This window comes from Falco punctatus, assembly GCF_963210335.1.
Source record: "Falco punctatus genome assembly, chromosome: 1".
NCBI classification, from domain to species: domain Eukaryota; kingdom Metazoa; phylum Chordata; class Aves; order Falconiformes; family Falconidae; genus Falco; species Falco punctatus.
The window spans coordinates 68,259,896-68,283,543 of NC_137580.1; the positions used below are offsets into that span (position 1 = coordinate 68,259,896).

At 41.2% G+C, this 23,648-nt stretch overlaps 1 protein-coding gene across 1 annotated transcript; it reads right to left on the reverse strand.

Moving 5' to 3' along the window:
- Window positions 1-787: 787 nt before the first annotated feature.
- Window positions 788-21,686, reverse strand: HADH (hydroxyacyl-CoA dehydrogenase). Its single transcript, XM_080374048.1, has 8 exons — window positions 21,507-21,686; window positions 17,902-18,030; window positions 16,255-16,412; window positions 11,304-11,430; window positions 7,533-7,622; window positions 5,393-5,465; window positions 2,307-2,423; window positions 788-1,272 (listed from the first exon to the last, which is right to left on the reverse strand). The coding sequence occupies exons 1-8, from the start codon at window positions 21,633-21,635 to the stop codon at window positions 1,154-1,156; spliced, it is 942 nt and encodes a 313-aa protein (XP_080230174.1). The 5' UTR covers window positions 21,636-21,686; the 3' UTR covers window positions 788-1,153.
- Between the last annotated feature and the right edge of the window lie 1,962 nt (window positions 21,687-23,648).

Sequence of the window (23,648 nt, forward strand, 5' to 3'; positions counted from 1 at the left end):
ATTAAAAAAAAATATACACAAGCACTCAGTTTGCAGATCCAAAATACACAAAGCTACTACTCAGTTGAACTGGAACTCCAACCCTCACGCCCACCTGCTCTGCAGTATTTGGAGAAAAGGCAGGCTTTACAACACTCCTGCCATGAACAAATTCAGGCTCTGCTGAGGCCCAAGGTAATAGTTGCAAAATTGAAGGTGCCTCACACAGCCAGACATACCTATTTGTTTACACAGCACTGACTCCAATTTCAATCCCCCAATTTACACAACTATAGTTGTGGTGGAGTGCGTAAAAATGACACTTAAAATGAACAGCCAGTAAATAAAGCCAATCTACAGGACTCTAGAAAGCATACGGAAGCTTTCACCAGCTTCCTAGCTTAGTTAATAAAAACCAAATCTATATATTAGGCCCTTCAGAATAGAAACCACCTCTTCCTTATGTTTCTACAACGCCTATCAAAAGCAGACCCGCAACCAGTAATTGAAAGTGCCAGAAAAATCCCAACACAAATCGTGAGTTCTGCTTTTAAATGGTGTATTGGGAACCTTCTGTCCAGATGACAGCCTGCCACTGTGCAATTTTTGTAATTTATTTTTTATTTTTACACAACATGACCCTCAAAAAATTGTTGTTTAAGGCACTGTAATTTACACCTACAGATTAGCACTGCACTTAAGAAAAATCCCAACAAAACAGCTGCCTTCGGTGGCTACATTTACCATAGTGAAAAGAGACTGCCACCCAGTGGACCACAACCATGTACATCAACTGCAAGCCGTGATGTTCAATACAGAATTGAAAAATTTATTTTTAAGGAAGTGCGGTTATTTTTAGGATTTTCCCCGTTAATATAATAATGTTTCAAATACATAAATTCACTTGTCATTCTGTTCTGCACCTGAAAAATACACATTTGCATGAAGGCACTGTACATATAAAGCTTTTCAGAATTACAAGAAAAAAATAATCTACCAAATCAAGCTTTCACCAGAGAAACTGTTACCTAGTGCAATTACTCAGTTCAGAGGTGGGTTATGTTCTAAAAGCAGCTTCTGCCATCCTTGGGAAGGTTTAATCAGAATTCACCTGTAATATGTCAATGCTGAATAGCATATACAGATACTTCTAACACCTCTCGAGGTTTGAAGTTCATTTGTATTTGTAAAATCCTTCTCCAGTCTTCTTGCCTAGCTTTTTTTCTTCTACCAGTTTATTCAGGAGTGGGCTGGGTGCAAAAAGAGGATTGTTGGGCTCTAATGAATGCCATCCTGGTGGAAGAAGAGAAGTGGATGAATTAGTTACAGTTCTGTTTATATGCAAAGACAGTATTTTCCTAAGGAGATGCATATCTCTATTAAGAGGTCAGAAAACTGAAGCAGGTTGGGAACTTATTTTAGACTCCCTGAGATGCTTCAGTACAGCTTTAGAAAACACAGATCAGTACTGATGATTGTGAGCAAATCTAGCAATTAGTCTTCAGGCGTAGTCTACTCTGAACACCTTATAATCCCATGACCGAAGAGTTTTGATACTTTAAAAAAATATTAAGGAGCACTTCTAAAATATAGTTAAGTAAAAGGAAATAAAACAAAGGCTATGCTGAAAAGAAATTAAAGTGCAAAGAAATTCCAATTTGAATTTCTACCTGTGAAAGACACGGTCAGTTAGAACAGTGTAACACTACTCCACAGTACTGGCTAAAAGCAAAAGAGGTTTCATTGAAGAAGTCATTTTGAAAGTGACATTCTGTCTCATAGAGTTTTTAAGCTGCTCATTCCAAATAACAGAACCATCAACAATTATGTCTTTTTGTTATTGTACTGACTTTCATCCACTTATCAACTGAAGTGAAAGGGAGATGTTCTACTTGGATCTTTTAAGGTATTTACTGGGTTTCCTATTAATTGAGAATGAAAACACGGCTAGCAGAAAAAGGAAAGGGAGGCTCAAAATTTGTTGCTTTTAAATCAGAATTCCTGCCCTCCAGTACATGTCTCTCTTCCCACTGATTCTTTTTAGTTACATAAAGTTCCACTAATATTATTACTATTTTCCACTCAAACTTTATGAAGTCAGCAAAACCACCGCTGCTCTGTCCCCACATACATACAGTACAGGCATACAGTAGAAATGCTGTACTCATACAGCACTGAGCTGAATTCTTACTCCTTTCACTTCAACAGTTAAAAGGTTATGCTGTAAACATTCAGTTTACACTAATTAACAGTCAGATTTTCATTAGAACTTTCATCTACAATTTAGCTGAAAAGGGGGAAAGAAGAAGAAAATAAGCATGCAGTACCATCTATAATGTATTTACTGGTATCCAACCCAACATAGTCCAGCAGTTCAAATGGACCCATGGGATAGCCAGCCCCAAGCTTCATAGCAACATCAATATCTTCCTTTGATGCATCTCCTAGAGAAAAGATTGACAGTTTGATGAACAGAGAAGATACCGCATCTACTTGGCACCACTTATAAATAATTAACAAGGTGTTATTTCACCCCGGTACAGCTCTTCACAGAAATGTCTGCAAGAACCACAAAAACTGGAGTCAGCATACACAAGCTGAATCTCTCACAAGAAAAAAAAAAAAGCCCTGCAGGCCTGCTTTCCATTTTTCTAGCTTCCTCTTGCATTTCAATACAGATCACTATGCTATTGATGGAGCCACAGCTCTCAGTTTCAGCTTCATGAGATCAGCAGCAGCTTTTGAATGATGCACAGGACAGAGCTGCCCTTAGTCTACAACAGCCAGAAGGCAAATGGTACCCAGCTGATGGACAAGGCAGGCACTGGGAGTGGAGCAGTAGCAGCTGAGTAACATGCTTAGTTACAGCAGCTTTCACTAAAGGATATCCGTCAGCATCAGAGATGGCAGATAGGAGTGACATGAAAAGACTCCGCAGGTGCAGTTAAATTTGTGAATTCCTGATTTTTTAAAAAAATAATTAACATTATCAGAAATTTGTTACTTCTGCTTCAGCCTGTGCCTATAAAAATAGAAATCCTGCATTACCACATTGTCACAGTTAATGTTCACCTCATTCTTTTGCTGGGAATACATATTTTTATACTGTCATGAAAGCAGATGCACCACTACTGCTTATTTCTAATACTTATTTTGAGAAAGGTAGTGCACTTCTTTGCAGATCCTATAAAAAGGATGAAATTATACAAACCCCAGAGATACCTGTTAAGTAACCTCCATGCTCAATGTGTACAGCATTCAGAATGTCCAAAAACTTGGCACACATAGCCTATGTGATTCATACACCTAAGATCAGAGAATCTTAGAAATAAATTTTTAAAATCTCTTGTAAAGGCAACAATTTCCATGAAAGTTCTATATGAAGTAATATTTTTTATATAATTCCTTTTACTCTTTAAAAAAATAATTTTTTTAAAATCGTATTTTATTTCTCAGAAATGAACTGGGAAAATCAGCCTTACTTAATTCTAACAATTTCAGTTCCCCAGATTCAAACACATGTAAATCCTCAACTCATTTGAAGTTGATACAGATGCACATATTTCTTTTATCAACAGATTCGTCCCACTTCCTCAAGCTTGGGACTTGGCCACCTGACAGTACAGAGTTGCATTACAATGAAAAATACTAAAAGGGCAAACAAGGATTCATACTGCTAGGGACTCCTAGTTCATACTAGTCTTCCAGTATCACGCAGACTTCCACAGAAACCTGATTGACTGCTGGGGTTTTTTTCCACTAAAAATAGGGTAGTACAGACCACCATACATTAATATTTAATAATTAATATGCCCCTGTTTAAATCTGTGTTAATACACTAAAGGTATTTTGCCTATGCAAAAGCACCCATTTAACTCAAGGAGATTTTGCATAAAGACAGACTCAAGGACTGACCCAATAAAATGGTATTTCAGTGCCTGGGGTTGCCAGGAAAGAGATGCAATTTCATGCTAATGCAGATGACAATCTGGCTCAAGTGTCTCAAAGAATATGACAAAATTTTAATGTGATTCAATGGAAAATATGAATCAGAAGACAGGCTTTCAAAACATTAACCAGCTTTTTAAATAGATTTCTTTAGAGTCAAAAAAATCATAGATTAACCTAAAGTTTGGAAATATCATACTCTTGAACAAAACACAAACAGAAATAAAGATTAAATCAAGCTATTGTTTTGCTTAGGCAGAAAACAGCCAATTTTAACAATCTCAGTGACTGCCGCCTTCTACATTTAATTAAAAGTTCTATTGTCTCCTGAAATATGCATGATGACACATATCACTTAACAAAGGCACCTCTTTTACACACAGTGGAACACCCATACACTTTATTTAAAATTGTGACTTTTTCTAAGAGAATAATGCCCCCTCGCATCCATGCCTTTGCCTTTCAAGTCACTAAATTTGCTCTTTTCTCCCTTTGAGATGTAATTAGGTACATCTGTTGATAGATAAACAAGTAATGTTGGTTTATATTTTTTTTCTAGAGATCAAACCATCCCTTCCATGTGCTATAAAAGAGATTTTTTAATATTTAAAGCATATTTGCTGGAGTCCTGATAATGGAGTGCTTTCATCTGTAAAAAAACAGTGATTTGAAAAACAAAATGTTTCAAATGACATTCTTAGTAGCATGGAGCTATGAGCAGAGCACTTGAAATAAAAGCAATTATACTCTGTAATTTCCTCTTTATCTACTACATTATTGGCTTGTTGCCTTTTCACAACAATTGTTAATTTGAAAATTGTAGTGGTTCTTTGGGGATTTGTGATTATTTCTATCTACTCTCAGTATCAACGTAAAAGAAAACAGCAGTGAGATGGGAGTTCCTAAAGAACCTATGTCTAAAAAGAGGACATAGAAGAGAAACAGGAGGTTTTATGGGGCAATAGTTGAGCCTGAATCACTTGTATGCCAGTATCATAGTATGACACAGAGCATTATAGTACTTACCTCAGCTGAAAATTGGTGTTTTATTTCACAAGCCCAATATAAGCGAACTCAGGAGAATTTTGCTAATAGTCCCATTACGGGATTTTCGACCCCTTTCATTAACATCTCTTGGGATGGAGAGAGGGAGGTTCCCAATTATTTGGCAGAGGATATTTTTACAATGGCACTGCACTCACCTTGTCATCTCCAAACCAAAAACATTTTCCACCACCAGACATTTCCCACACAATTAACTAGTACCTTCCAACTCTGCATACATTTCAAAGTGAAGACAAGGTTTTTCCAACTACACACATTGGCTCATATTTGATGTTCAATATTCACTTCCAGCCTTTAAGGTCGGAAAGTTCTGTGGAAATCCCAAGGCTTTTCTGAAGGGATATAACATTTAGCAGTGTTATACGTCAACATTTCCTGAAGTCAATATCCCAACAAGTACCTCTCTCAAAAAGTCGAACAGCTTCCATCATATATGGCACCAAGAGACGGTTTACAATAAACCCTGGAGTATCCTATGAGAAGAAAAATAGGTATTCTAAATAAACATACTTTACCAGTACTACTCAAATGCTACAGGACAAACTAAGTGAAGACACTGAATCATCAATTTCTGGTACTCTGTAAACTGTATTTTTCATCTGATTTATTTGCCAGGTATTAAAACACATAAGATGAATTTCACAAACAAGGAATGGTGCACAAACGTTCATTATGACCAAGAACAATAAGACCGCTCCAAGCCCACTCAATCTTAAAACAATTTCATGTGGTCAGCTGACAAATGCCTTTAGCGTAATTCTGCTGATACAATTTCCTGAAGGACATGAGACAAGCAGCTCTTCCCTAACAGTTTTTTTTCTGTGTTCAGTATTAGAAACATTTTTGGCTAACTGCTCACTGGTATCATGGTTTAACGCCAGCCAGCGTACTACGCAGCCACTCACTCACTCCCCCAAATACCCTCAGAGAGATGGGGAAAAGAATTGGGGAAAGAGGGAAAACTTGAGGGTTGAGGTAAGAACAATTTAATAATTGAAATAAAATGAGAAGAAAAATAATAACAACAGGGAGAGAGAAGGGGAGAGGAATAAAATCAAACGGGAAGGGAAAAAAACCCCAAGTGACGCACAATAGAATTGCTCACCACCCACTGACTGATGCCCAGCCAGGCCCTGAGCAGAAAATTGGTAGGCTCCACCCAAGTCCCCCTGGTTTAGATACTGAGCGTGACAGTTTTATGGTATGGAACATCCCTTTGGCTAGTTCGGGTCAGCTGTCCTGGCTGCGTCCCCTCCCAACTTCATGTGTCCCTCCAGCCCTCTGGCTGGCAGGGCCTAAAAAATGGAGAAGTCCTTCACTTAGTATAAACATTACTTGGCAACAACTAAAAACATCAGTGTGCTATCAACATTGTTCTCATACTAAATCCAAAACACAGCACTGCACCAGCTTCTATCCCAGCTGAAATCAGGACAACTGGTAAGCCATGCTTTTGAAAGTCAGGATCACTTCAATAGCAAACACCAATATTATCAACAAAAAGATAAAGATACATCCTGTCAGTAGAAGATAAACTGAAACAGAACTTCTTTTACACAAACTTTAATCAGAATCAAAAATACAAAGAGAAAGAGCTTTGCAAATACAGTATTATTTCGTATACTACTACTGTTTCTTATGTTTATTGTTCATTCCATTTTATCTCAGTATTTAATGCAGAGAATTCCAAGCAACTTTTCTTCTACAAAGGGGAATTTAAAAAAAAAGGAGAGACGGGGTGGGAGGTTCAGTCATGGAGACTGCATTATGCTCTACCCAAGCTAATTTATAACAATAATTCATCATACACTCTGCATATTACATACTACAAAACCGTGACAGAACCAGAAAAAAGTCAACCAAGGCCTCAGAGCAATTTAGCAGAACAGACAGAATTTGAGTCCAGCATTCAGACACTGAATTACTGGCAACCACCAGATTGCAGGGCCTTCTTTTTATGACCAAGTATCTCCTGGGGGCTGTAAAACTCAAGGCCATAGCTCGCATAAAGTTATCCAGACCACAACTTAGACTAATTTGGAAAAAGTGTGCTTAGAAAGTAGGGTGTCTCTCTAGAGAAAAAAACCAAAGCGGCAAAGCAATGAAGATTAATGTGGGTCTAGCTACCACAGTCTCAAGAAAAACTTGCAATGAGCACACACCATGAAGTATTCTTGCAACTGCCTTATAGTACAAGAGGTAGCAGTCTTGTCTCTAGCACAGCTAAAGATGAGCTCCTGCTTAAGCTCTCCAGTCCAGGCTTCTGCAGGACTGGAAAAGAAAAATCAAAAATTGTAAACTCTGATACTTATGTGTTTTGCTGCTCTAGAGAAGATGTCTAGAGTCACTCTACTTTGAGGAATTCGTGGTAAATGTGGGTGCTTTCTTTGTCAAAATGCTTTTAATAGGGAAGAGAAACTAGACAAAAAGCACCCTGGAAGTTCTTGAAGTACTCTTTCACCTACTAAAACCTACCACCTTAAAATTAACAGGTTTGAAGAACAGACCTTCTGAACACTATACAATCAAAATGCACTCACCTTACAACTGACAGGACTCTTTCCTACTGCTTTACTGAAATCCACAAGTGATTCAAAGGTCTTTTGACTGGTCATTGGAGTCTTGATGACCTGGGCAGAGGGAAGGTAGGGAGAGCGTAAGCACGTTTATGATCAGAATGTCTCTCATTTCCCAGTACAGCAACGAATAAACTGTAATCTGGAACACCATTCCAGAAATTCAAAAAACACTTGTTTTGCAAAAAACAATTTCAGTGGATATATATGTAACAGAAACAAAAATCTGTTTTAAAGATAGATACAGCATTTTGCACATTTGTAAAGTACGTGTTTCTTCAAGACGCTTTCCCACTCGGGCAGTATGGATGTAAAAGGGACCATCGTTTGGAATCACATTTAGAGAATACAGTATAACTAAACAACTTTAAAACCTGCATAGTCTCTGTTGCCTTGGAAAACACCATGGCATCACTCTAGAGAACCATATTAACAGACATAGTTCCTGATATAAAGGGATGTAATACCTACCATGTGCCCAATGTAAACACAACACAGACATTTAATTCTAAAGAAAATTTAAAATCTATCTCGAAAATCTGTAACAGCTTCGTAGCTTTTGAGTAGTATATTTCCATGGTGATTTTCTTCACAACTGAGTCTTTTGTTACATGTAGTATTTTCTATACTTCATTGCAGTTCAGATGCATTAAGTCATTTATTAGAAACCTACCCCCACCCCCCCAAGAAAAAAAAAGAAAAGAAGAAAAATAGACTTGCAGAAGCTCAGCTGGTGGTGATACTTGTATTGAAACTGACCTCTATGTGCAGTAACTGAAAACTGATATACATAAGCAGTTAAGACTGACCTCCTCGTTCATACCATTAAGTCACACAGAAATTTCCCCCCAATCATAATAATCGATGTAAGGCCAACACAAAAAAAACACTGCTCAGGCTGAGGAAAAGGCTTGTTTCTCAGCAGAAAAAATAGTGTTCTTTGATATTGGATAAAAATATCTGAGATACTTACATAAGTCTGCAACAGTTTCAAGAACGAGTTTTTAATATACATTTCAGAATTCTGAAACATTACCACAAGCTTTTTTGATAATTAGAGAAGGAAATTCCCTCAAAGCTATGTGCTTCTGAGCCTGACATCAACAATCTATGAAAAGAGCAGATAAGACTCAAAGGCACTGCAGATTTGTGACCCATAAAGGACAGTCTCAATGGCAGATGACTGGTAATTTCAGTGAGATATCTCATACTTTTGGCAATTCTCTTGATTTTCCCAATTATTTCGAATGTAAACATCTGCTTTACATAGAAAGTGTTGTTCTACAGTGACTGTCAATGCCAGCCCTGATTTACAGCATAGATCTGAAACAAAAGAAAAGCTTTAAGAAGTGTGTTTATTTACTAATACTTCCACCTTTCAGGATCATAGAATCATAGCATCATTTAGCTTGGAAATACCTTTGAGATCATCAAGTACAACCACTAACCCAGGACTACTAAGTCCATCACTAAAACATGTCCCTAAGCACCACATCTACACAATTTTTAAACATCTCCAGGGATGGTGATTCCACCACCTCCCTGTGCAGCCTGTTCCAATGCTCGACTACCCCTTCTAGGAAGAAATTTTTCCTAATATCCAATCTAAATCTCCCCTGGCGTAACTTGAGACTGTTTCCTTTTGTCCCAGATAACAAGCGACAGAATGAGACCTACCCCCACCCGCCTACAACCTCCTTTCAGATGGCTGTAGAGAGCAGTAAGATTCCCCCACCCCGAGTCTCCTCTTCTCCAGACTAAACACCCCCAGTTCCCTCAGCTGCTCCTCATAAGTCTTGTTCTCCAGACCCTTCAGCAGCTTCATCGCCCTTCTCTGGACACGCTCCAGCACCTCTACGTCCCTCTTGCAGTGAGGGGCCCAAAACTGAACACGGGATTCAAGGTGCAGCCTCACCAGTGCCGACTACAAAGGTACAATCACTTCCCAAGTCCTGCTGGCCACCCTGTTTTGGATACAAGCCAGGATGCCATTGGCCTCCTTGGCCACACTGCTGGCTCATGTTCAGCCGGCTATTGACCAGCACCCCCAGGGCCTTTTCCCCCAGGCAGCTTTCCAGCCGCTCTGCCCCATGCCTGTAGCGCTGTGTGGGGTTGGTGTGACCCAAGTGCAGGACCCGGCACTTCTCCTCATTGAACCTCATACAACTGGCCTCGGCCCACTAAAAGCACAGCTTCTGTGGTTTATTCTTCAAATAGTACTCATCAACTGCAATGGCTCTGGGGAAGGACATTGATAAGTCAGGTGAAGAAACCCACAAATTAAAAAGACTAACCACAGCAATCAGACAGGGAATGTTCTGTTTTGTTTTTTAGAAATAATAGATACTTGTAGTATTTTTCAAATCTCACAGAGGCATAGCTTAGATTTCTAAAGACTATGATTTGTTTTAGCCTTGAGATAAGGCATAAAACATTTCATCCATAGAAATAAATTACTGCCAACAAGTGGTTCTTAGCACAGAAATCAATAAAGCCTATGTTAGCCTAAGGAATTATGCTGAAGTTTTCTGTTATCTCTGACAACACCTATAAAATTCCTCCCTCCTCTTCTTACATTTTGCCAGAGCATTTAGTCACAATATACAGGATGCAATATTAAACTAAAAAAAATAAAAAATCCACATGGGTACAGAGGTTAGTGAGAGAGAATTTGCAAGTGTCCAAGTTTGCATCAGTCAACCATGTTCTGAATCAAAAAACCCAAAAGATTCAAATATTTAAAAAGGGGAGGAAGACAATGACACATTCAAAGACAGAGAGCAAGCAATTGCATAATATATATTTTACTGGGAAACAAGCAAAAAATATAAAGTGAACCTCAGGATTCAAGAGGCAGGCACAACATATTTGAAGTGCTTGTCACCAAATCAATACCAGAACTAATCACTCATGGGACAGAGGAAAAAGTTTGAAAGTATTTACAGGTACAAAGTACATGAAATTTTGAGGAAGAATGGCCAAAATGCAAAGTTTGTTTTCACTTATTCAAAAGTTTATAAGTTCTAGCTTATCAAGGTCAGCCATAACAAGGGAAGGTGAGAAAAAAAAAGAGAAGAGAGACCTGTCATTTTTCCTGCAATGTGACCTTTACTTTGGAGGCTCAGATAAACCCTTGTATCAGATTACTTCTTATTCTGCTCTGCACTGCAGCATTACTACAAACCACGTGACATAGCCAAAGAGAGTGCATTTAGAAAAGATGTCTGAAGAGTTAAGTAAAAACTTTTTTATACTTCCTTAAAGGCTGGGAAATACTGTAATACTTCCAAACAAATAATCTGCAACACTGAAACAAACATTGAAACAACTGTGACTTTTTTTAAAAGTCACAAGGCAGTAAAATTTCATCTCACGTCATCTTCTATTGATTTCTACACTGGTAACAATCAAATTCTTCTGTCAGTCATTAGATGATTTTGTTTAAGCTGTCAGTAGTTCTTATTAATGAGCTTGCCTGCATGCCTGAAATGATCACTATAAACAGCACCTCTGTTGGCAGTTTGGTGGAAGCTTCAGAGCCTAGAGACCAAAGGAATTACCTCTGACTCTTCAACCCGCCCCTCAACAGAGACTGCACCACCCTCTTGTCACTAGAGGCAGCTTATTCTGTATCAGAAAAGCAAACTGAGATCTACTCTTTCATCTAATCGAATTCTCAGCGATGACAACTGTGCTGCTGTGCTACAGTGCTTATTATTGTGATAAGACACTTACCTCCACAAGCTTCATCATAGGCACAGGATTGAAGAAATGGAGACCTCCAAATCGGTCCTGCCTGGTGGTTGAGTTAGCCAACTGCGTGATTTGCAAGGACGAAGTGTTGCTTGCAAATATCGTATGCCTGGGAAAAAAGAAACATATGGATTACATAAATGACAGCTATTTTTCTGACAGTAGGAGACTGGTGCACTAAATGTAAATAGACATCCATTGGCTAACCATCCACAGAGTTCTCAGAAACATCCCTGCAGGTTATCACGGTACTTTTGCTGAGGTGTAAATGCAGCAATGATGAAATAACCACTGGAAGGGCTGTGTGAGTTTCTGACCCTGTAGGCAGTCAGTATGTTGAATACTTACATTAGGTGATGGAAAAAAAAAGACTCTGTAAGTAGAAAATCTGCGTAAACTCTCCAAGACTATTCCAGGTAATTCCTTCAGCAATCCTGGAAACCTAACAGTATTTTGCATTGTTAATCATTTACACATCTATGGAAACCCAATCATTTGCCACATCAAAAATACACTTTGGAGCCTTAATAAAAATTTGCAATCTTTTTTTTTTTTTTAATAATGATCAATGGTGATAAGCAAACCTATCAAAGACCAAAGAGCTGATGGAATAACCAAAGAAAAGATAAAAACTGCCATGCATAGAAAATTGCAAAGGACACACAAAATCACAAGAATTTTAAGACATATATGAAGTCCTTTTCCAGACATAAACTAGATTTACTAATCACAATTCATAATGATTTGGTTGTGGGTCTTTTTTCCAGAAATATCTCAAAACCTCAACAGCCCTGCTGTACTGACATCACACTGAAAACTTACAGAAACGGCTTTTTCTTCAAACCACAAAAATCACAAACTGAATTAGAGATTAAGCCCTATCTTCCATTCTGTGCTGTATCCTGCTGACTTTTCAAAAAGTTATCCCACTGAACTCATCAAATGTTAATCTAGATAGATATTTTGCTTACATTTAGCTAAGACATCACTAAGCTTTGCAACAGAGCTTTCAGAAGAGTTATGTTCAAGTCATGGGGATATCTTGTAGTGGCATTAAAAGAAAACATTTGGGGATAAAAGACCCCACACTGATTTCCATTTTTTATTACGCTTTCTCAGTTTTTCACAATTTGTTATGGAGAAAGAAATAAAAAAAATCATTAAAATTCCTATTTACATTTCTTACACATATTATTTTATTTTCCCACCAAAAAGTGGGCCTTATATTGTTCTGAGGTGAGGTACTAAAAAAAGTATTCTACATTTCATAGCTTTGACTCTGGAAGGACAATGCATACAAAAGACACTTATCTTCACCGAAAATCTGCCACTGTATACAAAGAATTCAAATAGCCACATAAAAAATAAGCACGTTGATTTGTGAGATGTAAACATTGCTAGGTTTATATCTGTTCTGAGATTTTATCTCAGCATCACTTCTGTGGGTGAATACTGTAGCCTCACACAACATAAAGCCTCCGGGAAAAAAAAGCATTAAATTTGTATTGTGTACAAGGGCATTTTATTTACACTTACTGCTCTGACCAATCAATTGATTTAAATTGAGTTTAAAATAGAATTTATATGCCTCTGTGACTTAGAATTACATAATCCATGCTTCAGGTGACAGCAGAGTTGGAAGCTTTTGAAAGCAACAGTACTAGCGAAGCCCTAGTGATGGTTTTCCAGGCAACGATGTGCTTTCCCTTAGAGCCATCTAGTGGGTCAGGAGAAGACATTAAAACCAGAGCCCAAACCGAACTGACTCCTCTGTTCAGCTCTACCGCACCATGAATCTGAAGAACACTCTTTTTGTAACAGTTGTGTAACACACCGGTTCTAACATAGTGGACAGCTGAAGACCACTGGCCAGTTCCTAGCCAAGTTTCCACATCTAAAGATAAATCCAAGAGATATTGACAGGCACTCCTATCACCCAGAAACAAACAGAAAGCAAGTAGGCAAAGGCTCTTAAAAGTGGATTCCCAAAAATTCTTTTCTCATGTTCATTATGATCCTGTTTGGAAAAGTGCTGCAGTGTTTAAACGCTTAAAAGCCACAAAGAATGTGGGGATATTCTACAAAAACCCTAGCCTGACCTTTTCAAAATGGAAACGTGAGACTGATTCAAGTTAAGAAAACTAAAACAAAACTGAAGAGTGGGTAGCAGCGCTTTATCACCTGCTCTGACGATGACCATGTAACACAGTAATGATTACCATATTAGAAAGATGAGTATAAAACTGAGAGGAATATAACAGACACAAGCATTTTGCAAAGCTCTAAGGTAATGAACCAGTACGCTCTCGACTGATGGCATCCAAGAAACAGCACTCACCATCTCACCTGGACAGTTACCCACATGAGGAATACCCTGAGTTCCCAGTGCTCTCTGAGGCTGCCAGACTCTCTTGGCTCATTACATTTTCTCTTAAAACTTTACAGAAATTCACCCCACACCCCCAAATAAAACTTCTCTCAATAAAGAACAGCTTTCTCACTCCCCTCCATTTACAGATCCACTTTCAGAGGAATTACAGTTCTTTTATAGAGAAAAAGGAAGAGGAATTAAGTTCATTATATTTTGTGGGTTTAATGCAATGCTTCTACTTGTGTGCTGTCCCCAGACTTATCTTCATGCAAGAGGTCATCATAGTGCAAAAATGGGAGATGAACATGTAGCTGTTGCAGCTGAGGAAACATGAGACATGGGATACAGTACAAAAGAAGAAAAATGCAAGGTTTCACAGAGCTTATGTTCCAAAAGCATAATTCGTTACCTTGTCTGAGAAACTGTAATACAGAGCCGCTTTAGTTTTGATCAGCTATCAGCTAACCCCACAGCACGTCCTGACACTTGAATTAAGACAAGCCCTCCCTCCTGAGAAGCCTGGTCTTTCGTGATCTCTGCCTGTAACATACACCTCACAGTGCCATCAACATCCAAGGCCCCACAGAAGCAAAGCTTCTCCCAAGACTCAAAGCTATCTTTAAACAGATCTTGCCTTTGTTACCAATCAATCACAAGTTCAGCACCCTCATAAAGGTGATGCATCAGTTAGTCCATATATTAGTTTTAGAATTTTAGCAAAGGCTATAGGATGCCTGCACTGACAGGGAGAGCTTTCTATTCCACTGCAGTGCCACGCAGGATGAATAAAGCCGACTGCTTCCTTCTAATGCACAGAAAAACACTGACTAGTCTTCTCTGCCCTTTCCCCGTGCTAGGCACTATGTGCAACTCTATACTCCTCAAGCAATTACAAGTTACTCTGTATATCTAATAGCTACTACTTTAAACACTTGGCTACTAAGTTTCACTATTTTACTTGATTGTCCTTTTCATCCAGACTTTCCACACTGCAGCCCATGCTCCTCAACATTCACTTCCCTTTTCTTTATCCTACATGTAAGATAAACACGTATGTTTATAATTTCCAATTCTTTATCATAAATGTAATTTTTCTTTATCCTTTTCTTCATCCTACACGTAAGATAAACATGTATGTTTATAATTTCCAATTTTCCTCTTAAAAAGGAAGACTTCTTATCTAATGTCATTTTTCCCAACCCTGTAAAATCATGCCTTTTCCTACAGGAAGGAGCATATCTGAACAACTCCCAGTATCTTTTAACACTCTGTAATGTACAATTCGACGTTTCAAGGCAGCTATGCTTATAAACACCTCAGTCTCACAAAAAATAGCCTCAGGTATTCCAAATATATATATTATTAAGTAAGGCTACAAGTCCCTGTGCCCACTTTTCCTTCTGACTAGTTCTATACAGTTCACCATTTAGTACACTCTAATTTGCTCATCAGCTTTCTCTGCTGAATATGGACAAAGACTCAGGCAACCAATGGTTTCTTTTCACAAAAAAAGTACAATCTAATCATGACAAGGTACCCTGATAATTGCTGAAGACAGCTACTTACTTTTGTCTGTCAGACTAAGGTAATGGCAAGTTATCCTGTGCTCGGTGCACAGCTGTTTGTTGTCATCTATTATTTTCAGAAGTACCAGGTAATTTTGATTACCGACCATATGAGACAGCCCCAAAATCTCTCCAGGCTGAAGTCAACTAATGACAACATCTTCTCTCCCCTGACAGACTCAGGCTGCAGCTTGCCTCCTAGCCAATACCCCCAGACTTAGCTGTACTAGTTACCACCTCAACCTGCAAGCAATCAAGGTCTTGTGAGCCTGAGTCATCTACTACAAGGATCAAGCTTCTGAGATGGCATGCTGAGCTTAACAGCATTTTTGGGTTTGGATACAATCCAACAGCAACTTCCAACAGTTATTAAATGTAGTTCCAAAGACAGTTCCAGGGACTGTAAGTAACTGAGTGCATGTTAATGAGTCATTTACACTTTTATCTCACACACAATAACTAGCAATGAACTATTTCCAAACTCTTGTAATACAAAGTAAACTTAGTTCACTTAAGCCGCTGTTGAGCTGACTGTGACTTACAGCTAAGAGGCTGGGACTTCTCAAAACTTGTTCGTGCCAGGTGCACTGAAGACAAATATTTTATCATCCCAACTCTGTATGAAAATATGGGAACATGTACATTAACTATACCCTGTGTGTATCAGTGCAAGCTTATTCTACTGTTGCACATTTACATCTGGATTTAGATTTGCACTTGCAGATGGACAAACTTTATGACTAAACATACCAGGAACCACATCAAATGAAGCAATGCAACAAGTAAATAAACTTGGTGAACACATCTGAAAGTGTATGAAACATATGCACCTAGCACAACTATTCCATACTACATGACAGTCCAGAGTTGGCCTAAGGGAGAAAAAATCCTGTTGTTAAAAAAAGCAGCTAAGAAAATACAGAACTAACAGTGTAACAATAAAAGTAGAAGATACAAAGGTCTAAGTTTCAAAGTGTAACAGGAAAAATATACATACTCTGGAGCAAACTTATCCAGCCTCTTGAAGAGTTCATTTTTAATTTTCTCATTCTCCACAATGGCTTCTATCACCAGATCCGTGCTGTGGACCACTGCTACTGCATCTGTGCTTGTTGTGAGGTTCTTCAATGTCTTCTCAATGAACTCAGCACCAGCCTGAAACATTTCCAAGAAGCTGCAATGTCTATTTACAGTGATTTAATTTATTTTTACATTAAAATCTCCTTATGTGCTCTGAAGTGGTTTTGAGCCCTCAGAAATTCAGGCAATCTGCCACATTTGCAAATGAGCGAGAAAGGTCTACTAAGCACGTGCAGATACCATGCTTTCACTGACAAAATTTTTCTACCCAATCAAATCCGCTTTGGAGCAAATAGGAGACCTTTGAATTCATTCTTTCAGGAAGACTATTTGCTTTAGTCCAACCTTCAGCATAAGAGCCTTAGTGAACAACTAAGTCAACGAGTAGTTTCTGAGACAACCTGGACCTGCCTTCCATAAAGAGGAACTTTTCCAATTTCAAACCTTTCCATTGTTTTCATTCAGCAATTATCTGGTTTCACTCCTATGAACAGGTATGCACTAGTTTGTGAATACTTCAGGAAATGAAATGGCCTACACTCACTATAGCCTCAGTGCAAATGTGGGGAAAAAGCACTCTTGTTTTCTGCCTAGTAAATCTGCCAATCACTGACATAGTTTGTGAGGACAGAAATCAAACAGAACTGCAAGACTTTGAACCAAGGGTAAATGGAGATGTAGTACAGGTAAAAACATACCTGCATGCCAGAATATAACGTATTATATATAAAATACAAGCATCATGTGGACAATTTTCTTTTGGATTAAAAGACCCCATAATTATGAATGTAAGATATTGTTATCCTGGAATTATTATAATTTTTCTTCTGTACTCCCTCATGCAGATAAGCCCTTTTCCATTTCCTTTGTCTGCTGCATCACTCATGCTGATAATCACCAATACCAGCGTATATTACACATGTAATAAGTGTAAAAAGAATTGAATCTGCTGTGGCATTTAGAGAAACAATCATAGCAACAATTAACTCTTAGGATATAAACTTAGATGCATCAGCTGCTCCACAGTGACTTGCTGTTTGTAAGTATTACTCAGTAGCATAAATACAAAGTATCTCATACATCTAATTCACGTTACCCCAGCGTAGTTAAACCTGCACTCTTTATTTCCTTTGCTACAACCCTGTGCCCAGGTCTTGGGGCAGGGGGAAGATTCCTTACTAAGGTATTAAGATAATTTTTTTGCTTTGCTTTTGAACAAAATTGGTGCATTCCCATGTAAGCGCTCAAGACAGCTTGCTATTAAGTTAGGATGAATACTTTTGCACCATTTCACATTTAGCATCTGTTCTAAAAGGCCATCAAGTTGTTTTAAATCTTCATCTCAAGGCTGAAGCCTACAAAGGAAAGAAATCATGGTAAGACATCTTCCAACCTCCCTGAATCAAAAAAAGAAAATCCAAGTTCTTCAGCACACAGTAAAAAGTTTTCTTTTTACATGCCTTTTAACATGCTCTATAATGCATAACTGTAAACAATATCAGAACTTCAGTACAGTAATCTTTATTCTCTTAAGTTTTCCTAGAGGAATAAAGAAGATGTCAACCTCAGGCTTATCTGCAAACTTCTTCTTTGTCACTCTCTTCAAACTCTCTTCAATTCCTCTTGTAGACTTTTTAAGGATTTCATCTGACTGGTCTACTAACACCACAGTGTGACCACTAGCTGCTGCAACCTGGAAGTTTAAAAAAACGAAACAGAATCAACATGAATATCATAAAACAACCAACCATATCAGTTTTTGTTGAGGCAGACAATACACTAGGCAATGAATTAGAAAAAGAGAGCTAAAGAACACTGAATAGAGGCTTGTGCACTTTACTAGATAAATCACAAAAACCTGCAGACAGTTTGGGTGGAGGGGAAAGGATAAAGGTCTCAAACAACTTGAGTGAAAAGGAAGAACAAATCCATTTTTCCCCTGTGCTGTCTGCAGAATGCTACCTGCACCTGGAGGCTGCTGAATTCTGTGGCTATGGCTAAAGAACAAATGGCTGCCTCAAAAAGAGCAATTGGCTTAGCTGTGATCCTTGGATCTTGTAAGGAAAAAGGGCTGTGGAGACCAAAACGGGAATGCTGGCAGGGTGAGCAGGTGGCATAAGGGATGGCTAACCCTGGGTTCCCCAGACACAGCACAGCACAACTCTGCTGTTAGGCCATGAGCACATCCCTGCAACAACAGGAAGGTGACAGTGAAGCTGGGAGTAGCAGTGAAATGTTGGCTGCTCCAGGACACTGCACACACCTGAATGGCCCGCTTATGTATGGCTCCTTACAATGTACCCAGTACAAACACTGATTCAGCTACAGACAGCACTGTTGGTTTGGTTTTTTGGTCAGTATTTGATCAACTTCAAAAATACAATGTCACTTTCTCACATTGCAACAGCCTGTTAAAAATCAGCTTTTGATTATTTTTTACTTCACTGTTCATTAATTTATGTTTCTCTTGTTAGTTAGCAACAACCTATCTTCATTTTCAGAATTCTTGAACTACTATATTGAGTTGTGATGTAATAATTGTGGAAAACAGATGTTAAAACATGGTTGCACCAATGGTTTTAAAGTCACACAACTCAGGAGCTTCACTTCTGCAAACTTTTACATACAACCTTGCACCTGGACACTAAAGATCCTCCTGCGCCCACAAGACCTAATCTAACAGAGATAGCTGAAATGAAAAATACAGAGATATCTCCTGAAGAAAAGCATGGTGCTGTTCTCATCTAAGTTGCCTCACTCATCCAGCAAATAAAGAAATGCGAGACTGTCTCTGGGCAGCAGCAGTATAGCTTTAACAAGGTGTCAGTCTGCAGCTGGACATTTATTTATCCATCTTTTTTTTATTATTATTTCACTAAGGCCATTTCATAAAAACAACTGAATCATACAATGCAAGCTTGGACTTGCATTCTCAATCTGTTGCTGTTAATTTGCAATGGTAAAGCAAGACCCTCTACTCTTCAGAAGAAAAAATCAATACCAAGCACATGTGTAACAGATGCTTCACTGATTACCCATTTATGATTACACCATCACTGACCAGGTGGCAAAAAATCCTAGAAAAATTAGTATTTCCCTTTTCCCACCTCATTTTTACCATATTTACAGGGACAGGAAAGAAGAAAAATGACAATAGGTCATACTATCTCCTTGCAATTCAAACACATGGTTGCTCAGACTCTACTATCCAACAATCTTAAGAATACTAAATAAGAAACACAAGAATACTGGGGAGTCAGATAATGCTTTTCTCATACAGAAGTGCTTTTCACATGGCAGAATCAGAAATTATAAATCTCTGGCTCTCAGCCATACATTTTAGCAGAGGTTAGCTTCTCCTGACAGTATGAGAAAGCACAGGAAAAGGAGAGAGAATTTCTTAAGTGTTCTAAAAGGGAGGACAAGCTTTATTAATAGGGTACAGAGGAGACCCCACTCAGTGTTGTGATCAACTTTGCTTTGAGATAATTTTGGACTGATAAATCGGAGGCAGATGGTCAGCAAAACCATCCTTGGTCCTTAACAGTGGTGGAAGAATGCAACCCATGTTACTGCCAAATACCAGACATGTCTCTCTTGACAATCTGCTGTCTGAAAACGTGTGGTCTAAAAGAATATGCAGATCAGTTCTTTCCCTGCAGAATTATAACCTTTGCATAGTGTGCACCTTCCTCAAATATGTGAACAACTTTCTTCAAAGTTGTTCTTTGATAGTGCCTTCCATGGAAACCTCAAGCTGTAGTATCAAGGTACAGAGGAGTGGTTTTACCAGACAAGTTAATAAAAAACTAGCTAGTTCCTTAGGAAAGAGTATCTCCTGTATTCCTCCTGCTAGAGATTTTCCAGGAGTGTGAGGAATCTTCAGTTCTGAGAAGAAAACCCATTCATTTATTAAAATGGAGAATTGCCATTTACAAACTCCAACCTCACTGTCAGTTTCTGCTTGGGGATGCCTGCATACTGCAATTACTCTTCATGAAGTTTATGAACTACCTTGGTATCTTCAGCAGCAGGCTCTTCCTGTGATTTAAATAAATATCTAAATCTTAAATCACTAACAGAGCTATTCAATATTCTGTCCCAAAGCTATCAAGTTAAAGATGAACTTGAAAGCCAAAGGCCTGAGATTAAACACTGGGAAGATAAATCCTATTTAAATATTAACCACTTCATGATTCTGCAGATGACTGACAGCTGAACGGTCATTTTAGCTGCTGCGTTATACTTTAACAACTTGTAGAACGTCACTTGGTCTGCTCCCTTGGCAAGTTAGAAGAAAAAGCTTCTTTCTCAGACCAGTGTTTTCCTGGTTTATGAATAGCCCACACATTGCCTTAAGAACCACCTTGAACGACTTACAACGTTGGCCTCGGTTGTTCCTGCCCAACCCGTCCGACCTGAAGGCGGCCCGTGTGGATTAGCAAGAGAACAACGAGTTTGGAAGCTGAGCGGCGGGGCGCAGCAGCGCTTCCTGCTCCTCTGCAACGCAGCCAGCGCCCGCCGAGGCCCCGCCACGGCGGCGGAGGGGCGCGCCGCCCCCTCCCCCCCGAGCTGCCGCGGAGGGCCCGGCGCTGCCCCCGCCCCGCCCGGCCCGGCCCGCCGCGGCCCTCAGGCGCTGCCCAGCGCTCGCCCCCCCGGCTGCTCCTCACGCAACCGGCGGGCCGCAACACACAGTGTACGGTAACCTGAACGCACACAACGGCGTCTTCGGAGAAGCTTGTGGGGTTTTTTTTGTAACGTAGCTCCCGCCCCGCAGCTCGGAGAGCGTACCCAAGCGGCGGCCCGCCCCGCGGGGGCTGGCCAGGCCGTGAGGCGCCCCCGGGGAGCCGGCGCGGAGGCCGCCCGGGGCGCTCCGCCCGCGCCCCCCGCCCAGGGCAGCGCGCAGCGCCGAGGCGCCGCCGGCCCGCAGCGGAAAGCGAGACGGGCCGGGGGCGTGAGGGGGGCCGGCTGGAGCCGGGGCTGCTCCTGGCGCCTTAGGCCGGGAAGGGCACGAAGGGCGGCCCCCGCCGGCGCGGCCCGACCCCCGCCTCAGGCGATGGGCCCCGGCGGAGAGGCTGAAGGGACCCTCCCTCCCGCCGCACGCGCCCGGTAACGGCCGCCATGGCGCCACCGCCCCCTGACCCCGCCGCGCTGCCGGGCCGGGCTCACCTGGGCGATGCCGGCGCCCATGAGGCCGCCGCCGATGACCGTCACGTGCTTGACGACCAGCTTCTTGGCGGCCGCCGTGGCGGCGGCGGCGGAGGCGGCGCGCACGAACTGGCGGGTGGCGAAGGCCATGGCGAAGGCGCGCGGCGGGGAGCGGGAGCGCGAGGGCGGCGGCGGGGCCGGGCCGCGCTCCGCCCCGGGGTCCGCCCCCGCCGCGCGCCGCCGGTGCTCCGCCCTCGCCGCTGCTCGCCCCTCAGAGGAGCCGGGGCAGCGCGGCGGCCCCGCCAGGCTGGCAGCACCGCGGGCTGGCGCCTGGCCGCTCTCACGGCCGCCCTTGGCGGCGGCGGTCACCGCACGGCCCGCCCCGTTTCTGCCGCCGCAGCTTGTTTTCTCCGCCCCAGAAGCGCTCCGTGAGCCGAGTGCTTCCGAACTAGAAGGGGTTTTCATTTTCAGGCTGGCACAAACTATGAAACACACAAATAAACAAACGAAATAAAATCCTTCCTTTATAAACGCTAACGGCTGAACCACACCAGGTGCAAAGCGCAATAATTTTCCATGCAATTCCTCCTCTCCCGCCAGGACGCCCAGCACCTCCAGCCGCCAAGCAGGGCAGTTACGGCATGTTCCACCTGGGACACCATCGGGGGTGAACGTTAAGCAACCTCCTAATGTAGAGGATTCTCCTTTTGGAGTCTGAAGAAAACGAGTATCCTCGTACCTCTGCACTTTGTACCAGAAGCACAATGCAAAATATCCCCCCGCCCCCCACGCAGCCTTATCCGACAGCCGGACTTACTCAGGAGCACTAAGTGGCTGCTGGAAACGGCTTTACCCAAAGACTCAGTTACTGCGAGTTACTATTCCTTGTGTACACAAATGACAGCTGAGTGGGTAATTAAATTCCCTAAAAAAAATACTGCTGTGCCGAGTCACCTGCAGCCTAACTCCAGTGACATGAGAAAATACAGCATCACTGTATTTTATATATATTATAACCTAAAACTATGCAGGCAGGTGTTGCGTAGATAACATGAACCGCCACCAGGCAGGCAGGAGCCTCACTGGCTTTGAGAGAAGGTCTGGGGCTGAGCCGCTCAGCACTTCAGAAGGGACAGTTCGTATGGATGTAGGTGAGCTCCACAAGGATGTCGATCAGTAGCCTTCTGACAAGGACATGCTAATTGCTAAAAGAAAAACTACTGAAGTGATAAGACTCAAGGACACTAGGATAAAATAATTGTGGTAGTGGGAGATCACACCTCCTACTCAAATGTCCCCCCCCTTCCCCCCAAGAGAGTGAATGCCCCGCTCTGGGAGCATGCCCAGTAAATTTAAAATGAACTGTACCTTTACATTGAAGCGAGAAAGCAACTAACCAATAATAAGTGGGTGTAGACTTTAGGCAGAACTAACCAACTTCACTGTATAAATACCTATTCTGAGTACAACTAAGTGTGCAAGTTAGGAGGAGCGATCCCCCTTGCACCTGGTGCCGCAATAAACATACCTGCTTTGTAACTTATCCTGAGCCACCAGGATGCAAGAAGCAGGATTTCCACATACAGCTGCTGCTCCCCCACACGCACGGCCGCTCACACCCACTCCTTCCCTGCAAGCACCTCAGTTGCCTCCTGCTCAGCACTCCCCTCCTGCGTGCAAAGGTTCTCCTGCCTCTCCCTGGGCCCCCTTCCAGGCCAGAGGCCCCAGCTCTCTGTCCCCCACCCCAGGGTCTCCCTGGGCACCCCCCTCCTCTCTGCCCTCCATGCTGACCCCCTCTATACCAGGAGTCCAACAAATACACCTTGACTCTGCCCGCGACTTGCTTTCCCACCTCATTCCTCCTCAGACTGCACTTTTCCTCTTAGGGACAAGTCATTCGTCCTTTTTATCTTCCTCATCCCTCCCCTCCCCTGTTATTCTGAGCAACAGTGTTTCTAAAACATGCTCTTTCCATCATTTGATCATGACATGCCTGGCATTGCATTTTCCCAATCTCACTTTATTCCTCCACCTCCTTACTCCTCATCCAAAAATATTTTGTAACATCTTCTCACTCAAAAGCTTTCTTTGTAAGATGCAAAACACCGCACACCACCAGCTTAGCCAACAAGTGGAACTCATTAAAATGACTATGCCAAGCTG